Below are 19,844 nucleotides of genomic sequence, written 5' to 3'. Positions count from 1 at the left end.
TGGAAAAGTAAAACCAAAGGACTTCTGAGTCCCTTAAGGAAGCAAGAAAAGATGACCTAGAAACTTTGATTTGCAATCAACTCCTTGGCGGAAGCTTGCAGTAACAGACTTTGCTCTAATTGGATTACAACGGGAAGAAAAGATTTTTATCCCAATAAATACCGCCAATTAATAACCAGCTCAGACTTGGGGAAAGTTGTTGTTGTTATTAAAAGGAAAAAAAACCAACAATTACACTGCGGCCCAAACACAGTCAAGAGTCTTAATTTCCTATGGTCACCAGAGACCTTACAAAGGTGGGAGTGATAGACGCAAGCAGCTGGGACAAGTAACGGGAGCTCACTCCATTACGTGGCGCTAGGGATTCGAACCACCGAACTGCCGACCTTTCTGATCGATAAGCTCAGCATCTTAGCCACTGAGCCACCGCATCCCATACGAAGGAATGGATAGGCCAAGGATTATCTCTCGAAAAATAACCAGGAAAGAGAACTGAGAAAGAGCTGGCGGTTTGAAAAACCACATTTCCTTGCTTGTACTTACTTGTAACCATCTCTGATGAAAGCAGCTGCAGGTGGCAAAGGAAGCTGCTCGATTTTGGGAGGAATGGCCCACGAAGGCCGATAGACGCAGGCCTCGGGGACTTTCAGTGGGAGCAGGCACTGGCTGGGGAGCATCTTCAGCGGGGCAAACATGGAAGAACCCATAAAGGGCTGGAACATGGATACCTTGTGCACGAAGGAAAAATCCTGCAAAATCAAAGGAGGAGGGCGAGGTTTGTCATGGATGGATGGAGCATTAAATAGACAAGGAAAGAAAGACACAGACAGTCAGGAGAGACAATGAGATAGAGATGAGGTAGGAGAGACAGATAGGAGAGGTGGACAGATGGAGAAAGACAGAGAAAGAGGGAGAGATCAGACAGATAGGAGAGATAGAGAGATGAGATAGGAAAGGTTAGATAGGAGAGATGGGGAGAGAGACAGAGAGATCAGACAGAAAGGAGAGATGGAGAGACAGAAAGAGAGTTGAGATAGAAGAGATGGATAGAAGAGATAGATGGGGAGACAGAGAGAGAGAAAAGAGAGAGGGAGATCAGACAGGAAAGAGAGATGGAGAGACAGAAAGAGAGATGAGATAGAAGAGATAGATAGAAGAGATGGACAGGTGGGGAGACAGAGAGAGAGAAAAGAGAGAGAGAGAGATCAGACAGGAGACGTAGATAGAGAGATGAGATAGGAGAGATGGACAGGGGGAGAGACAGAGAGAGAGAAAAAGAGAAAGATGAGACAGACAGGAGAGATGAATAAATAGCAGAGATAAACAGAGAGACAGAAAGTGAGAGACAGACGGAGAAAAATGAGACAGATGGACAAATAGGAGAGATAGACAGAGAGACAGAAAGAGAGGGATGGAGAGAGAGAGAGACACACACACACACACAAAGAGACATAGAGAGATGAGACACAGGAGAAATGGACAGAGAGAGAGAGAGATGAAATAAATGAAAAATAAAACAGAAAGAAAGAGATAGCGAGACAAAGATTGGTTAAAAAACCTAATTTCATATCTAGCTTCCTCTTGTTTTACCAAAGCATAATACAACACATGAAAATGACATCATGGCATGATAGGGACCTCCCTCTTCCCCTCCCTTTCTGACAACAGCAGTTGGGATTTTTTCCCAGATGGAACGAGCAAATCCGCATCATTTGGGCATATCATTATCACTGTATGTTTCAAGGAAAGAGATTTGTCTTGTCAACATCCAGGGAGGTGAAAAACGGGGGTTTCTCGGGCTGCAAACGGGAGGCCATGAATAAAATAAACAACTGCAGAAATGAAGAGGGGATATAAAAAGAAGGGGGATTTCTTCTCCACATTGGTACCTCCCTGCTTGTTGATTAAAGGCAAAGGAAAAGGTAAAGGCTCCCCTCGAACGTATGTGCTAGCCGTTCCCGACTCTAGGGGGCGCTGCTCATCTGCGTTTCAAAGCCGAAGAGCCAGCGCTGTCCGAAGACGTCTCCGTGGTCATGTGGCAGGCATGACTCAACGCCGAAGGTGCACGGAACGCTGCTCCCTTCCCATCAAAGGTGGTTAACTATTTTTCTACTTGCATTTTTTACCTGCTTTCGAACTGCTAGGTTGGCAGAAGCTGGGACAAGTAACAAGAGCTCACTCGGTTACGCGGCGCTAGGGATTCGAACCGCCGAACTGATCGACCTTTGCGATCGACAAGCTCAGCGTCTTAGCCCCCTGAGCCACCACCCTCCCTCTGCTTGTTGATTGCGTTGTACCTAAAACAACTGCATGCCTTGGAAAAGGAATTCACTGCATGTAAAAGAAGGGAAGTCTACGCTTGGGGAGTCAGGGAGATGCCTCCTTGTTACATCGGCAGCCAAGCAGAACATTTGGGAGGAGCCTATGCTGAATACTGCAACTAGCTAGACTAAACATTCATCACTACGTAACTGCAGATATTGTTAAGTGAGGCTGTTATTTGTGTAATCCCACCCGGAGGTAGGAGACATTCTTTGATGACTAAAGAATTCGCAACGTACATAGAACCAGATGTATTTATCTAGGGCATATCCTAAATATAGATCAGCCTTTGGACACTATATATTGAGCCGTGGTGGCGCAATGGTTAGAATGCAGCATTGCAGGCTACTTTTGCTGACTGCTGGCTGACTACAGGTTCAGCAGTTCGATTCTCACCAGCTCAAAGTTGACTCAGCCTTCCATCCTTCCGAGGTGGGTCAAATAAGGACCCCGATTGTTGGGGGCAAGAGGCTGACTCTGTAAAGCCGGTTAGAGAGGGCTGGAAAGCACTGTGAAGTGGTATATGTTTAAGTGCTATTGCTATTCCTTCCTTCCTTCCTTCCTTCCTTCCTTCCATCTATCCATCCACCCATCCATCCATCCATCCATCCATCTATGGTGCACAGTGATTAGAATGCAGTATTGCAGGCTAATTCTGCCCATAGCCAGGAGTTCAATCCTGACCGGCTGAAATATATATATCCTGACTATATATCAGCCTTTTCACACTATATAATGAGCCGTGTTGGCTCAGTGCTTAAAATGCAGAATTGCAGGCTACTTCTGCTGACAGTTGGCTGGCAGGTGTTCGGCAGTTCGATTCTCACCAGGCTCAAGGTTGACTCAGCCTACCATCCTTCTGAGGTGGGTAAAATGAGGACCCAGATTGTTGGGGGTCAAGAGGCTGACTCTGTAATCTGCTTAGAGAGCGGCAGCCCCTGAGATTTTGGAAGATGCTATCATGTCACCCCTGGTCCTTCCTTTCATTAAACTAGGCATCCCCAATTCCTGAAACCGTTCTTTGAATTTTAGCCTCCAGTATCCTAATCATCTTTGTTGCTCTTCTTCTCTGCTCTCTTTCTACAGTGTCAACACCTTTTTTTTTACATTGTGGAGAATAAAGCTGCATCTATTTTCCAAGGGTGGTCTTAGCAACGCATTATAAAGTGCTTTTAGAATCTCGCGTCATCTTGACTGGATCTGATGTTTTACCTTGACTTCTTCCGGCTTCGGACTCCCCAAACCGTCTTCCACTTCCATTTTAAACTCGGTGAGTTGAGTCGCCACCGTGTTGACCATCGGGCTTTCCATCATCCCCAGCGTGGTGACGGTCTCTGAGCTGATGCCATCTTTGTAGCTCATGACGGGTGAAAAAGCCGGGTGCTGCTCCAAGGAAGGCGGGGTGGGGAACATGCGCTGCAGATCTGCAACAGCTGGAAAACACGTGGAAACAAGCCGAAGGGCAAAACTTTACGGAAGGTGAATTCACTGCAGGACTCTCTCTACTGCCCACGTGCTACTGAGGCTTTTGTTTATTTATTTTCTTAAAATTTAAATGCTTTTTCTTTAACAGATTCTTTAACAGATTAACAGAAACGGTGTAGGGTCTCTCCTGCTTGGGCCCTACACGTTTATTCTGTCAGGGGAATTTTAAATGTCTCCCGCGAGCATCTTTCAGCTCTACTTCAATTCTTGATGGAACGCTAAGGAGCAGCAGATGGAAAATTGATGGGTTTAATCCCTCCACGTTGATAAGATTTAATGAAGATACAAATTGCAGCCTGTGTTAGAAAGCATTGGCTTCTATTGGCCTCAATCCATTTCACCCCACTACTTTTAAAGTGACAGTTTTTTAAATGACGACGTTCTCAAATTAAAACAAAAGCATTTCCCTCTGGCCTGAACGCTATTATCTGTGGTAATAATGCTCTCCCGATCAGATGACGAGCCAATGGCCTTTTGTGAATACTGGCATTGAAAAGATGCTGCCCTTGTCAAGATCTAGCTTTTATTATGGCCACATTGTAGGATTTAAAATAATAATAATTTTGTGTCGTCTCCCTGCCCCCCCCCCCAACCCCAATTTGGATCAAGCACCTTCTTTAACTTCCCTTAATTGTGTGTGATTATCCCTTTGCTTCAGGACCTTAAGGGGAAGGTTTCTTTATATCAATCAATCAATATATAAATAAAGGATCTGATCAATGGCTGAAATAAAGTGGTTTGATTTGATTATACTAGTGGTCCATAGAGTGTAGCATCTGTTTAAGTAAAACTGGATCACCTCAGTTGTCAATCCACATTAATTCTTCCCCTAGACCCGTGATGGCACGCATGTCACAGGTGGCATGCGGAGCCATTTGTCCGGGCATGCCAGGCGTTGCCTTGTCGGCTGGCCAGCATGCTTGCATGTGCTGGCCAGCTGACTTCGGTCTTCTTTTGAGGCCATTTTTCGCCCTGCGGAGGCTTCAGGAGCTCCCCTGAAGCCTCTGGAGCGCGAAAATCCGGCCCTATGGACAAACCAGAAGTTCAGGAACATACTTCCGTGTTGGTCAAAGGGCCGGTTTTAGGCCTCCGGAGCATTCAGAAGGCTTCCCTGAAGGCTCCAGAGGGCAAAAAACAACCCTACGAGCAGAAGGCCCCTGAAGGCTCTGGAGGACGAAAAATGGCCCTACAAACAAACCGGAAGTCCGTTCCCAAACTTCCAGTTTGCCAACAGATCCAGTTTTTCGCACTCCGGAGACTTCAGGGAATCTCCTGAAGCCTCCGGAGGGCCTCCGGGGTGGGAGCTGTGTTCTCCCTCCCCAGCCTCCTATAAAGCCTCTGGAGCCTGGGGAGGGAGAAAAAAGCACGCCACAAATGGGGGGGAGCACTGGTCGTGCGCGCATGTACCCTGGGGTTGTGCACAAAGCATTATGGGCGTCGCACGCCCATGCACGCCCCCACCCCACTCTCTCCCCACTTTTGGCACGCGAGCCAAAAAAGATTCGCCATCACTGCCATAGACCCACCCGTGTCCTTTTACAAGGGAATATTTCACAAACAAGTTTTGAATAAAAAAGGAGGGAAGCTGTTTGGTTTCAGGCTGGGAGAGGATATATTTTACCTGGAATAATGCTGGAATTACTTACTCGGAGGATAAGGAACAGCTGTCCTTGCATCCTTGCTTAGATGTCGCTCTTCAGTTCCCACCGGTGGCAATTTTGATGATCGGAGGGGAGGGGAGACAGCCTAGGTTTGCAATTAAAACATAAATGTATATTTAAAAGGTAAACTTTCCCCTCACGCATACGTGCTAGTCGTTCCCGATTCAAGGGGGGGACGGACGGACTGCTCCCAAGGATCAACCTCAGTTCACCGCAAACTTACACCAGGGTCATCTTCATCTGAATTATCAAAGAGATTATCCAAATCATGAAGAGAAGGGGCCAAGTCAGTAACTTGTGTTAAGCTACCAGAACCAGCTCGGCCAGCCGAATTATCTTGCCGCGTATCTGGGAGGAGAAGAAGAAGAAGGGGGAAAAAAACATAAAGAAGTGAGAAAGCACGACAGACATTTCCCCACATCCCCCAAATTTGTCCTTAAAAATGCCTAATTAGAGACTCAGCAAAAAGTGATGCCCAGGGGAAAATATTCATAAACTGCACACTGCCCCCGTCCCAGCTTTTCCTTCTTTTTTGCTTATTGCGAAAAGGGCGGATGACTCGGGATGGCTGTTGAGGATTTGCCCCCCGCATACCTGTCTTAGGTGCAGAGCTGAAGATGGACATTGCGTCTTTCCCATCTGGCAGGGTGGTTGAATGGCCTCCTGGCGTTAGCTCTTTAGCTGCAGTGCCGTCTTCTGGCTGCAAACACAAAAGAATTTAACCAACTGTTATTGAGGGAAATACTGTGAAAATCCAAAAGAAAATGAGAAGGAAGAGATCTTGAATTCTTTTAGCACATTATCTATCTACCTACCCACCTTATATCTATCTGTCTGTCTGTCTATCTATATCATCCATTCATCTATCTATCTATCTATCTATCTATCTATCTACCTACCTACCTACCTACCTACCTACCTACCTACCTTCTATCTATCTATCTATCTATCTATCTATCTATCTATCTATCTATCTATCATCTATCTATCTATATCATCTATCTATCATCTATCTATCTATCTATCTATCTATCTATCTACCTACCTACCTACCTACCTACCTTCTATCTATCATCTATCTATCTATCTATCTATCTATCTATCTATCTATCTATCTATCTATCTATCTATCTATCTATCATCTATTATCTATCTCTATCTATCTATGTCATCTATCTATCATCTATCTATCTATCATCTATCTATCTATCTATCTATCTATCTATCTATCTACCTACCTACCTTCTATCTATCTATCTATCTATCTATCTATCTATCTATCTATCTATCTATCTATCTATCATCTATTATCTATCTCTATCTATCTATGTCATCTATCTATCATCTATCTATCTATCTATCTATCTATCTATCTATCTATCTATCTATCTATTATCTATCTCTATCTATCTATGTCATCTATCTATCTATCTATCTATCTATCTATCTATCTATCTATCTATCTATCTACCTACCTACCTACCTTCTATCTATCTATCTATCTATCTATCTATCTATCTATCTATCTACCTACCTACCTACCTACCTACCTACCTACTTACCTATCTATCTAGCTACCTACCTTCTATCTATCTATCTATCTATCATCTATCTATCTATCTATCTATCTATCTATCATCTATCTATCTATCATCTATCTATCTATCTATCTATCTATCTATCTATCTATCTATCTATCTATTATCTATCTCTATCTATCTGTCATCTATCTATCTATCTATCTATCTATCTATCTATCTATCTATCATCATCTATCTATCTATCATCATCTATCTTCTATCATCTATCTATCTCGTCCATCTGTCTATCTATCTCTCTATCTATCCTGTTTTCCCCAAAATAAGACATAACTGGAAAATAAGCCCTAGCATGGTTTTCTTCAGGACGCTCGTAATATAAGCCCTACCCAAAAAATAAGGCCCAGTTACGATTGGAGGCGTTTAATAATGTATTTCCCTCAAAATTAAGACCTAACCAGAAAATAAGCCATAATGCATCTTTTGGAGCAAACATTAATATAAGACCTGGTCTTATTTTGGGTAAAACATGGTATCTACCTACCTACCTACCTACCTACCAATGTATTTATCTATCCCTCTACTTATCTATATCTATCTATGTATGCACATATCTACATATGTGCATCTCTCTCTCTCCCATCCATCCATCCATCCATCCACCTAATCACCCACCCACCATCCATCCATCCATCCACCCATATACCTGCCATCTTTCTCTGAGACACTTCACTCAGATATAAAGACCTAAACAAGTTATTCATATTCACTATTCACCTGGTGGCTGCATTTTGAACCTAGTTGCTTTTCTTGATGCTAGCTTAACCCAGGTGCCCTGTGTTATTATATGTGTTGTTATGTGTGTTATATGCTTAACCCAGGCGCCCTGTGTTATGCCGAGTTATATAAAACTCGACATTATGTGAATTCCATAACTTTGTTAAGCACGTAAACTCAAGTGTGAACCCTGACTAAGAACGACATCAAGTCGAGGGGGTACGCAAAGCCACAAACCGCTCTAACAAAGGTTTAGGCATCCACTTCGACGGGTACCTTATTCTTCTTCAGAGATTCTCTGTCAGTGCCAAGTTTGCATTTCTTAGTGCCTGTGAAGCTGTATTTGATGTCCCCGTCCTGAAACGTGTATGGATCACTGGCATCTCCCAAGCATTCGCCAGACTGAGGAATTAGCGGTGAGGGCTCCAGGTAATTCACAGCTGGAACAGGTAGGGTCTCCTCCACGATTTTAAATCTTTTGTTAGGCTGTGCTAAGAACCTACAGTAGATGAAAAAGAAGGAAAAGCAATGCACATATCTTACCTCACTGCTTTTCTTCAATGGTTAAATCCAGTTATTCCCTCTCTGTAAGCAAATGAAATCTTCTCAACTTAAAACAGAAAAGGGGGATTCTCAGAATTTAACTTTTACAGCTAAAGGTAAAGGCTCCCCTCGCACGTTCCTGACTCAAGGGGGCAGTGCTCATCTCCGTTTCAAAGCCGAGAAGCCAGCGCTGTCCGAAGGCGTCTCTGTGATCATGTGGCCGGCATGACTAAACACCAAAGGCGCACGGAATGCTGTTTACCTTCCCACCAAAGGTGGTCCCTATTTTTTCCACTTGCATTTTTTTTACCTGCTTTCAAACTGCTAGGTTGGAAGAAGCTGGGACAAGTAACAGGAGCTCACTCTGTTACGCGGCGCTAGGGATTCGAACCGCCGAACTGGCGACCTTTCTGATCGACAAGCTCAGCGTCTTAGCCACTGAGCCACTGTGTAACTTTTAAAGCTACTAATATATTACTCGTTTCAATCTCCTATTCCGCCAGGACATCCATTTGAAGTGACCATTTTTTTCTTGAGAATCTACATAATCGTGTTTAATCCCAGGTTTATGGCTTTCTCGTGATCTCACAACCACAGGGCATTACCTGTGGCACTCAAAACGAATCCTTCCCTGTACCATTCCGTAGAAATATCTGAATAACTGCAGGAGAACTGCGCTGTTATTCTTGAGATAATTTGAGGATACACGTTGCTGGCTCTTAATTTGCAGTATTTCTGAAGGCTGACATCAATATTTGAGGCCTTAGCTGGTTATTATTATGGATCAGGTGCTGTATAAAATCTGCCCTGTGGCTTTCCTTTTCTTTTCTTTTTTTCCCCTTCCCCGGTAAACTGTAATAATATAATTACGTGATGCAATATTTAGCAAGTTCTAACTCACCACAAAGGGGAAAATGAACGGGGGAAGCACCTGATATATTTGCGTGTCAGCCTGTTTTATCATTATGATTTCTGAAGAAACGCAGAGGACCGAGAATTCTCAAAGCTAGCAGGAGTCTCTTAGTCCAACTTGGGGGCAATTTGCCGACTCTGTAAAACTGCTGAGAGAGGGCTGTGAAGCAGTATAAGGCTTATGCTATTGCTATGAAAGAAAGGAATTTTGAAGAACTCCAAATGAATTGTTGAATTGTCCTGCAATTGTGGGTCGTCCTCCAGGGAATTAGCTGTGGTGAGTTGTGGCACAGACAAGCTGGCCGTGGTGCGTTGGCTGCTGTGAACTGGCTGTGGCAAGTCGTCCCATCCCAACCCGACACACCGAAAGCAAGACCTGGCCTTACCTTTTCAGGGGACTGTTCTCCGAGGCCACGTCCATCTTGAGGTCGTGGATCTCACACTGGAGTTCCGGAGGCCTGAATTCCAGATCGCTAGGGGGAGGAAGAGAATACGCCTGCCATTTGTTGGGCGACTCCTGGCGGGGCACGACGCCGCAGTACAAAGCCGTCTCACTGACTTCGGCCATCAGGGGCAACCTTTGGCCCACCAGGACTGTCCGATCCTCGGCGCTGCCCAGGGGCTGAAGTTCTAATCCATTGCTGTAGAGGGTTGGATTGCCAGGATCAGACGATGGGTCCAAAGCGTCGGCTTCCTGCCCCCTGGGCTGGGGGCTGAGGGTGGGAGGCAGAGGAGATATGGGGGAGCGGGGAGAATCCATAGGATTCGAATTGGCTGGCTTGCTGGGGTGTCTGGCAGGCAGGGAGAGCTGCTTCTCGTACTTCCTATTGCTTGCAGCTTCTAAGGAAGGTTCCACCCCAGTCAAGGGCAGCTTCTGTCCCGAAGGATCCTGCTCCATACACAGCTCTTCGGTGACCGAGGGACGATGGTGAAACGGCAGCAATGACCTCTTCTGGACTTTCTCCGACTTCTCTGGCCTTTCGGTGGCTTTGTGCTTAGAGGCAGGAGGGGGCAAGGTGGAAGAGGACGAGGTGGCCCCTCCGAACCCCGGCTGGGATATCGTGGGCGGACGACTGGAGCCGACAGCACAGCGCTGCTTCAGGAGTTTGTGCCTGGGGATGGAAGAAAGAAAGAAAGAAAGAAAGAAAGAAAGAAAGAAAGAAAGAGAGAAAGAAAGAGAGGAAGGGAGGAAGGAAGATGGAGGGAGAGAGGGCAGGAGGGAAGAAGGAAGGAAGGAAGGAAAGAGGAAAGAAAGAGGGAGGGAGGGAGGGAGGGAGGGAGGGAGGAAGGAAGGAAGGAAGGAAGGAAGGAAGGAAGGAAGGAAGGATTGATTTACCAAACGGGCTCTTATGGATGTCCAACCTTGGCAACTTTAATACCTGTGGACTTCAACTCAGTAGTGAAATTCAAATATTTTTACTACCGGTTCTGCGGGCGTGGCTTGGTGGGCGTGGCAGGGGAAGGATACTTCAAAATCTCCATTCCCACCCCACTCTGAGGCCAGCCAGAGGTGGCATTTGCCGGTTCTCCGAACTACTCAAAGTTTCCACTCCCGATTCTCCAGAACCTGTCAGAACCTGCTGGATTTCACCCCCTGCTCCAACTCCCAGAATTCCCCAGCTATGAATTTGGGGAGTTGATATCTACAAGACTTTAAAATTGGACGCTCTGCCTTTAAAGCAGTGGTTCTCAACCTTGGCAAGTGATTGATTGATTTTTTTAAACATTCTTAGATCATGGTTTTTCAACCTTTGCAATTTTAAGCCGTGTAGACTCTAACCCCAAAGCTGGGGAATTCTTGAAGTCCACAAGTCTTAAAAGGTGCCAGAAGTTGGGTTAGGCTGAAGGTTGGCTGGCTGGCTGGGGAATTCTGGGAGCTCACAGAATTCACAGTTGGCTTTCTTGCCTAAGGTGGGACTAGAAGTCATCATCTCCTGGTTTCTAGGCCGGCACTATAGCAAACTCACATACATAACCCTATTTTCTCCCATGTGGATGGTCTTGAGAGTCTTTTCCCTTCTACTGACCTGGAACAAGAGCAGGGGACTCTTTGGGATGGATCCACAAAATCCCAAGAAACGCAGTTGACGGGGGCCTCTTCCTCCATATTGGTAGCGGGAACTGGATTCCTTCTGGTAGGAAATGAACAGATGGAACTATGTCAGCAGGCCAGGAAGCCTTAATTTATGAGTGTAGAAACTCAAGAGGTACTGCATTTTTTGGAGCATAAGATGCTCTGAAGTATAAGCCACACCTCGCTTTTGGGGAGGAAAATAAGGGGGGGGGGAAATCTGAATTTTTTTTTTTTGGACACCTGCATATTATTACTAAATGAAGATTTACAGTTCCTACTTTCGGCTTGAATCTCCAGAGGTGCCACTAGCAATACCAACAAGCATACTTCATATACATATGTATATATTTGTGCGCATCGGAGATATAACCGAGACACAAATCATCAAAGAACAACAGAGCAAGATTTAGCAACATTACAACGTATACGTGAAGGCCACAGGGAACAATAATCTGAATAACAGAGCTGGAAGGGACCTTGGAGGTCTTCTACTCCTCTGAATTGAGCCAACTTGACGGGTGGTCTGAGAAGACGCATAATAATTACAATTTGGTTTTTCTATGTATGACTCAGAATTCCTTTGAAGGAACCCAGGATGTTGCAACTCAGATTAAAACCAAAGGGCCTAAATATGTCCCTTACTCTTCTTCTTCTGAATGGGCTTGATGTGGGACAGGCAGAGCCAGGGGAAGGAGTCACGAGAGGAATCAGCTTAGAATCCTTACATCCCCACGAGCGGTTTAGGTCCAACCCCTCTTGAATTCCATTACCTAGTGCCAATTTAATGCTGACTGTTAATTGATTGGATTGTTGTGTACAGGAATGAATAATCAACTTGACTAGAACCTAGCTGAGTAGTCCTGAGTCTTCAAATTCTGACACTTTGGTGGGGCTCACAATAAACTCATAAAGAGTAGGGCCAGCCGTTCTTCAACACGATCCCCCAAATTAGTCCTTCAGTTTGACATACAAAGTATTCACCCATTTATATTCTCTCTCTCTTGTTCTCGTTCTCTCCCTCCCTCTCTCTTTTTCTCTCCGTCTCTCATTCTCTCCCTCTCCCTCTTTCATTCTCTCTCTCTCTCTCTCTCTCTCTCCGTACCTCCCCCTCCCTTTCTTTCTCTCCCTCTCTCCCTCTCTCCCTCTCTCCCTCTCTCTCTCTCTCTCTCTCTAACACACACACACATAGAGAGAGACAGGCTATTAAAATGAGCAGTTTGTAGCAAAAGAGTCCAAGGAAAACCCAGTGTTCCTACTTGGACTGTGTCCTGTTGAGGATGCATTCTTTCCAAACTCGGTGGACCATGCAGTTCTGAAATTTGGGTGGGATCTTCCCTGATTTTTTGGGACTCTGCATAGTGACCATTCCATCTGGCGCGGCTGAGTTAGTGACGATGGTTGGAATGCCTCCGCTGTCACCTGCAAGAAAGAGCGAAATCTTTTTTGAGAATTTTATTCAGTTTGTTTGTTAAGTTTGTTAGACTTGTTTGCCGTCGATTATGCCTAGACGTCACTCCTAGACGCCAGTATAACATTGAAGCAATAAAGATAAAGGTTCCCCTCGCACATACTGTATGTGTTAGTCGTTCCTGATTCTAGGGGGCAGTGTTCATCTCTGTTTCAAAGCCGAAGAGCCAGCTCTGTCCGAAGACGTCTCCGTGGTCATGTGGCCGGCATGACTAAATGCCGAAGGTGCACGGAACGCCGTTCCCTTCCCACCAAAGGTGGTTCCTATTTTTCTACTTCCATTTTTTAACGTGCTTTTGAACTGCTGGGTTGGCAGATGGTTGACACAATAGATATGCATAATAATAGTAGTAATTTACAATGAAAAAGACGGAGAGGAAGTGGGCAGGACCCAACAGGGTTATCTAGGTATAAAATACAAATTAAAATACTGATGACAGGAAATCAAATGAGGAAGCATGAGGAAACACGCAGATCCAAAGCTTGTATATATTTACAAATGAACAACAGTTTGGCTTTAGACACAAACGAAAACTGGGATTTGATGCAGATAACCCCAGCTTCTCAGAATGGAGAGAGTGCATGGATTCACATTTACTGCCGGGGTAGAGCAGCTGGACAATTCCAAAACCTCCAGCTGTGATAATATCCAAGCCAACAATATTGTATTGATCATCTTCCATCAGGGTTACATCCATGTTATAAATCTAATGACAGACAAATGAATAGAAATAACAGAATTGCTAGGGACCTTGGAGGTCTTCCAGCCCAAACCCTCTGCTCAAGCAGGAGACCCTATAAATTTCCAGACAAATGCCTGTCCAATCTCTTCTTAAAAGATGTGTTGGAGAAATCACAACTTCTGTTGGCAAGCTGTTCCACTGATTAATTTTTGCAGAAGATGGGGCTAATAAAATAGGTAGGTAGAGATAGAGAGATAGATAGAGAGGATAGATAGGATAGATAAGATAGATAGATGATAGATAGATAGATAGATAGATAGATAGATAGATAGATAGATAGATAGATAGATAGATAGATAGATAGTGTGTGAGAGAGAGATTATTATCTCATCCTTCCTATTACCTGTCTCCTCCCACTTAAGACTATAACCATGTTGCTTGTATCCTTACAATTTATATCGTTTTTACTTGCTCCTTAGTAACCTATGAATATCACTAAGTGTTGTATCTTAGGATTCTTGATGAATGTATTCTATTTTATTTTTCTTTATGTACACTGAGAGCTTATGCACCAAAGACAAATTCCTTGTGTGTCCAATCACACTTGGCCAATAAAGAATCCTATCCTATCCTATCCTATCCTATCCTATCCTATCCTATCCTATTCCATTCCATTCCACTCCATTTTGCAATTCTATTCTATTCTATTCTATTCTATTCTATTCACACTTGGTTAATAAAGAATTCTATTCTAATTCTATTCGACTCGGCAGCAGTTAACACTAAATTTCAGGATTTCTGGTCTGAAAGCAGTTCCAACTTGGAAGGAAGGGAAGGGTCAACTCGACGCAACTCAAGCCAGACAGCAGAGGGAGCCTTAGGTTCGCTTAGCGTCTTAACCACGTGTTACAAAATAATAAATAAATAAATAAATTAAAAAACAACGCCGTGCTTGGGCTGGAAAAGGGGGTAATTGTACAAATCCTCAATAAGGTCAAACATGTTTACAGAACTCCTTGTTCTAATGTCTGGCGTGGCCAGAAAAAAAAAAAGCCATGCTAATAAAACCCTGGAAATAACCAAAGCACAGCAATCTGGAGAGGGAAAGGAAAGGGGGAAGGAAAGAATGGTGCCTGCTAGTGAGATGATCAGAACATGCTGAGCCAGTTTTTCTGGTTATAATTATTTCTGGGGCTTTAAAGGTTGATAATGGCACCCTTCTCTCTCTCTCTCTCTCTCTCTCTCTCTCTCTTTCTCTCTCCTTCCTTCCTTCCCTCTCTCTCCTATTCATCTATCTATATGTCTGTCTATGCATCTATTACCCTATTATTTTTCTTCCTTTCTCTCCCTCCCTCGCTCCCTCCCTCCCTCTCTCATTCTCTCTCTCTCCTATTCTATCATCTATCCATATGTGTCTATGCATCTACAATCCTTTCTTTCTTTCGTTCTCTCTCTTTCTCCTATTCTATAATCTAGGAGAGAGAGAGAGAGAATGAGAGAGAGAGAAAGGGAGAGGGAGAGAATGGGAGGGAGGGAGGGAGAAAAAGAAAGAAAAACAATAGGATTACAGATGCATAGACAGACATATACATAGATGATAGAATAGGAGAGAGAGAGAATGAGAGAGAGAGAGAATGAGAAAGGGAGGGAGGTAGAAAAAGAGAGAAATAATAGGATAATAGATGCATAGACAGACATATAGATATTCTATTATCTATCGATATGTCTGTCTATGCATCTATTACCCTATATTTCTTTCTTTCTTTCTCTCATTCTCTCTCTCTCCTATTCTATCATCTATCGATATGTCTGTCTATGCATCTATAATCCTATATTTCTTTCTTTCTTTCTCTCATTCTCTCTCTCTCCTATTCTATCATCTATCGATATGTCTGTCTATGCATCTATAATCCTATATTTCTTTCGTTCTTTCTCTCCCTCCCTCCCTCCCACTCTCCCTCTCCCTTTCTCTCTCTCTTTCTCTACCCCTCCCTCAACTACGGGAGTCTCAGGGCTTTGAATTTGTCCAACAGTGGCAAGATCCAGGCCCTCTTCTGCCAGGATGTTGACAAGGAATGTGGACTTGACTTGCTTTCGCAATGACGCAATGTTCAGGGTGGGAGGGAAATACTTCAAATTCCCGGGTGTCAATTTTGCAAATGCCTGGTTTTGCATGCTTTAAAACACACACACACACAAACACACACACACACACAGAGCCCTGATCCCACTAGCATTGGTTTCCCCGATCTTCCCAGGAGTTACAGAGGTGTAGAATAATAGAGCTGGAAGGGACCTTGGAGGTCTTCTACTCCAACTCTAGACTCTAAGCCAGTGACGGCTAACCTTTTTGTCATTGTGTGCCGAAAGCGCATGGGCACCCACACCCAAAATGCCATGCGCGCCGAACACCACCACCTGTCCGCCCTGCCCTCCCATGCTCCGTTTTGGGCCTTGAAGGCCTCCTGCACCAAACTGGAAGCCGCACTGTGTGAGGCCCCAAAATGCAATACGAGCACATACGTACCCTGCGCATGCGCCCCGCCTTCCACGCCAACGTGCCCCCCCCGCATGGTCCCCACCCCCTGCATATATAATGGAGAGTAATAAATGGGGAACAACTTGAACATTGGGCACTATCTAATAAAATGAAATTCAATGGTGAAAAGAGTAAGGTTCTACACTTAGGCAAGAAAATTGAAATGCACAGGTACAGTATAGTGGTACCTTGCTCAATAGTAGTAACTGTGAGAGGGGTCTTGGAGTCCTAGTGGACAACCATTTAAATAGGAGCCAGCCGTGTGCAGCAGCTGCCAAAAAAGCCAACCCAGTTCTAGGCTGCATCAACAGAGGGAGAGAATCAAGATCACGTCAAGTGTTAATACCACTTTATAATGCCTTGGTAAGGCCACACTTGGAATAGTGCATTCAGTTTTGGTCACCACGATGTAGAAAAGATGTGGAGACTCTAGAAAGAGTGCAGAGAAGAGCAACAAAGAGGATTAGGGGACTGGAGGCTAAAATATATGAAGAACAGTTGCAGGAACTGGGTAGGTCTAGTTGAATGAAAAGAAGGACTAGGGGAGACATGATAGTAGTCTTCCAATATCTCAGGGGCTGCCCCAAAGAAGAGGGAGTCAAGCTGTTCTCCAAAGCACCTGAAGGCAGGTCAAAAAGCAATGGGTGGAAACTAATCAAGGAGAGAAACAACTTAGAACTAAGGAGAACTTTCCTGACAGTCAGAACAATTAATCAGTGGAACAGCTTCCCTGAAGCAGACCCCAAGTCAGAATTTCTGCCCCCCTCCGACCCACACAAAAAGACCCCGAAGGGGGAGACTCTCTGCAGCAACACAAGCGCTCATTCCACGTATCCGTCCCAGGGGCTGTAGTTTGAAGACCCCTGATTTAGTGCAATGTTAAATGCAAATAATTTTTCTGCAGACCGCCAAGATTTTTTCACAGACCACCAGTTGGTAACCACTGGTTTAAATTCTACCGTTCCTGAAGAAAGAAAGAAAAAACAGGTTTTTCGCTTACCTATGACAGTCTGCTCCGGAGAAGTGGGCGGGGTGAGCAACATTCCACAACTGCTGGTGTCTTTCAAAGTTCCAGCTCCTTGTTGTGCCACGCCGTTGTGGCTTCCTGGCACGGAAGAGCTCTGAGACACGGGAATGTCGTTTTGCGAGATAAGAACGAAGGCAGAAGGGTACACCATCCGGACACCTCCTGTTAAGGCCGAGGGGAAGGGAGGGTGGGAGGGAGACAGAAAGTTGAGCTGGCGTTTTTTTTTTTTAAAGGGTTATATTTGTAATTTAGCAATGTTGTGTGTATTTTGACATGCAAACGGCATCGGCAATTACGTGTGTGTGTGTGTGTGTGTGGATGGTGCATCAATTAGTTGGAGGGAGGGAGGGAAGGAAGATGGGAGGCAGTAAGGGAGGGAGGGAGGAAAAGGAAGGAAGGAAGGAAGAAGGAAAGAAGGAAGGAAGATGGGAGGGAGGGAAGTAAGTAAGGAAGGAAAGAAGGTGGGAGGGAGGGAAGGAAGGAAAGAAGGAAGGAAAATGGGAGGGAGAAAGATGGGAGGGAGGACGGAAGGAAGGAAGGAAGGAAGGAAGGAAGGAAAGAAAGAAAATGGGAGTGAGGAAGGGAGTGAGGAAGGAAGGAGGAAAGAAGGAAGGAAGAGGGGAAGGAGGGAGGGAGGGAAGGAGGGAGGGGAGGAAGGAGGGAGGGGAGGAAGGAAGGAAGGAAGGAAGGAAGGAAATGGGAGGGAGAGAGGGAGGGAGGCTTTGATGCTTAAATAAAAACGCCAAAAAATCATCTGAAACGATCCTAAATTACAAAACCAAACCCACCAAATTCCAAACAAAAGAACAGATAAAAAAAAACGAGAAGAACCGCAGTAAAACATGTGTTATACTTCAAGGCTTATGTTTTTTAACGCTGTTGCATTTGAACTGGAACCGATCAAAGAGAAGAGACTTTTCAGGGGAAGGGGAATAAATAAATAAATAAAAAAGACAGATCCTCACCGACAATGACTTCCACGGCCACGGGGAAATCGTCGTCGTAGCCCAGCTCCTCTTCCTCTTTCGCGCTCTCCTTCCTCTTCAGCACCATGGGATAAAAATACTGCCATTCTTCAATTAGCTTTCTGGTGGCTGGGTCAGACATCTTGTAGGCTTGGCCAGTTAAGGTGCCACTTAAGCCGTACGGACTGATCAACACTGGTTGGGAAAACGCACACACACACACACACACACACACACACACACAGAAACAGAGTGGTTAGCACCTAGATTCCTCAAGAGATCCCCAAAAATCACTCAAATCTTCTTCTGTAGGAAGCCGTGAGGCGCAATGGCATTTTTACTCAGAAGGGAGCCCCATTACCCTGTAGGACACGCGGCCTACCTTGAAAAGGCATGGGAGAGGATTGGGCCATGTGGAGGTGCTCCTCACTGATAAGGTAGATCGGCTGGTGCTGTGAGATCTCCACACTGGTACACACGTTGCTTTCTCCGTGGAGGAAGAATGTGAAGGCGCAGGACAAATGCTCACTGCAGGGAGAGAGAGAGAAAGAAAGAAAGAAAGAAAGAAAGAAGCAGCTCATTAAATCCTAAAATCAACGCCTCGGGAGTCCTCCAAATTCTATGAGACTCGCTCGGATAGCATTCACAAGACGCAGGGGTCGGGAAACAGGGTAAGCCCTTTCTCATAGAACATAGAATAATGATACAATTTGGGATGGAGTAGTGTGGGAGTAGGAATAGATTTCCACAGGGGGGGGGGAAGTTCCAGACTACAGGAACCAGGAACTCGGGTGACCCTGAGGACACAGAGAAGCCTCCAAGCGGCCTCAACGACCCTCCAAAAGGATGCAAATGACCAGCTGCCTGCAAGGAGTATAAATCCTTCCATTCCTCACCATCCAAGTCAGAGCTGAAGAAGCTTCTTGGATGAGAAGCGAAACGTCTTCAAAGAAAAAAACAAGAGAGTCCAGTTGCCTCTTGAAAAAAACCAACCTGGATGACGGAAGATCTCTACAGACTTTTAGAATAACACAGTTGGAAGGGACCTCAGAGATCTTCTAGTCCAAACCCCTGCTTAGGCAGGAAACGCTACACCACTTCAGACAAATGGTTATCCAATCTCTTCTTTAAAACGTCCAGTGTTGGAACATTTACAACTTCTGGAGGCAACTTCTGTCCCACTGATTAATCGTTCTCACTGTAAGGAAATTTCTCCTTAATTCTAGGTTGCTTCTCTCCTTGGTTAGTTTCCACCCATTGCATCTTGTCCTGCCTTCAGGTGCTTTGGAAAATAAGTTGACCCCCTCTTCTTTCTGGCAGCCCCTGAGATATTGGAACACTGATATCATATCACCCCTAGTCCTTCTTTTCATTTAGACTAGACATATCCAATTCCTGTAACCGTTCTTCACATGTTTTATCTTGCCTGGTGTAGGTAGTAAAAGAACTCGTTCGATCCCTTGCAGAAAGAGGTAGTCCTTAACAACATAAATTTTGGGTTCAATCGTACTCGTAAGTTGAGGGCTACCTGTACATCTGTACATAAATGTTGAGCCTTCCTGCCTTTTGAGCATGAAAAATCAGCCTGCGCACATAATGAAATTTCCCACCTGCAAGACAAGGCACCACTACGAATTGGAGATCAGAAAATATCAAATAGCAAAGTACTAAATATACAAGTATATATTCAAGAGCGAGATATAGAAGGGGGGAAACACCATAGTTAGGATAGATTAACGAAGGAAGGGGAATAAGAAATGATACTAAACTATATTTGGGTTTGCGGAAATACCATCCCAAGAAAACATAAACTGAGATTTGAAAGAGACACCGATAACAACAGAAAAAGAA

At 44.7% G+C, this 19,844-nt stretch overlaps 1 protein-coding gene and 1 long non-coding RNA gene across 2 annotated transcripts in view; one reads left to right on the top strand and one right to left on the bottom strand.

Annotated features, from left to right (window-relative positions):
• The window catches only part of LOC309399284, a 667,582-nt gene that overhangs the window by 400,632 nt on the left and 247,106 nt on the right, over positions 1 to 19,844 (top strand). The gene's annotated exons all lie outside the window — the stretch shown is intronic.
• Positions 1 to 19,844, bottom strand: part of MED13L (mediator complex subunit 13L) — a 132,994-nt gene that overhangs the window by 24,199 nt on the left and 88,951 nt on the right. The window contains exons 5-16 of the mRNA XM_081966833.1: positions 18,376 to 18,521; positions 17,994 to 18,188; positions 17,002 to 17,190; positions 12,569 to 12,731; positions 11,266 to 11,370; positions 9,625 to 10,350; positions 8,060 to 8,282; positions 6,063 to 6,168; positions 5,692 to 5,816; positions 5,454 to 5,553; positions 3,535 to 3,755; positions 544 to 749 (exon numbers count right to left, since the gene is read on the bottom strand). Of these exons, the coding sequence (XP_081822959.1) occupies positions 544 to 749; positions 3,535 to 3,755; positions 5,454 to 5,553; positions 5,692 to 5,816; positions 6,063 to 6,168; positions 8,060 to 8,282; positions 9,625 to 10,350; positions 11,266 to 11,370; positions 12,569 to 12,731; positions 17,002 to 17,190; positions 17,994 to 18,188; positions 18,376 to 18,521 (2,505 nt within the window). The remainder of the gene's footprint in view (positions 1 to 543; positions 750 to 3,534; positions 3,756 to 5,453; positions 5,554 to 5,691; positions 5,817 to 6,062; positions 6,169 to 8,059; positions 8,283 to 9,624; positions 10,351 to 11,265; positions 11,371 to 12,568; positions 12,732 to 17,001; positions 17,191 to 17,993; positions 18,189 to 18,375; positions 18,522 to 19,844) is intronic.

This window comes from Natrix helvetica (genome assembly GCF_964273705.1).
Source record: "Natrix helvetica genome assembly, chromosome: 14".
NCBI classification, from domain to species: Eukaryota; Metazoa; Chordata; class Lepidosauria; order Squamata; family Natricidae; genus Natrix; species Natrix helvetica.
The sequence above is the reverse complement of the archived record's forward strand: the minus strand, read 5'-3'. Positions and strand labels throughout refer to the sequence as shown.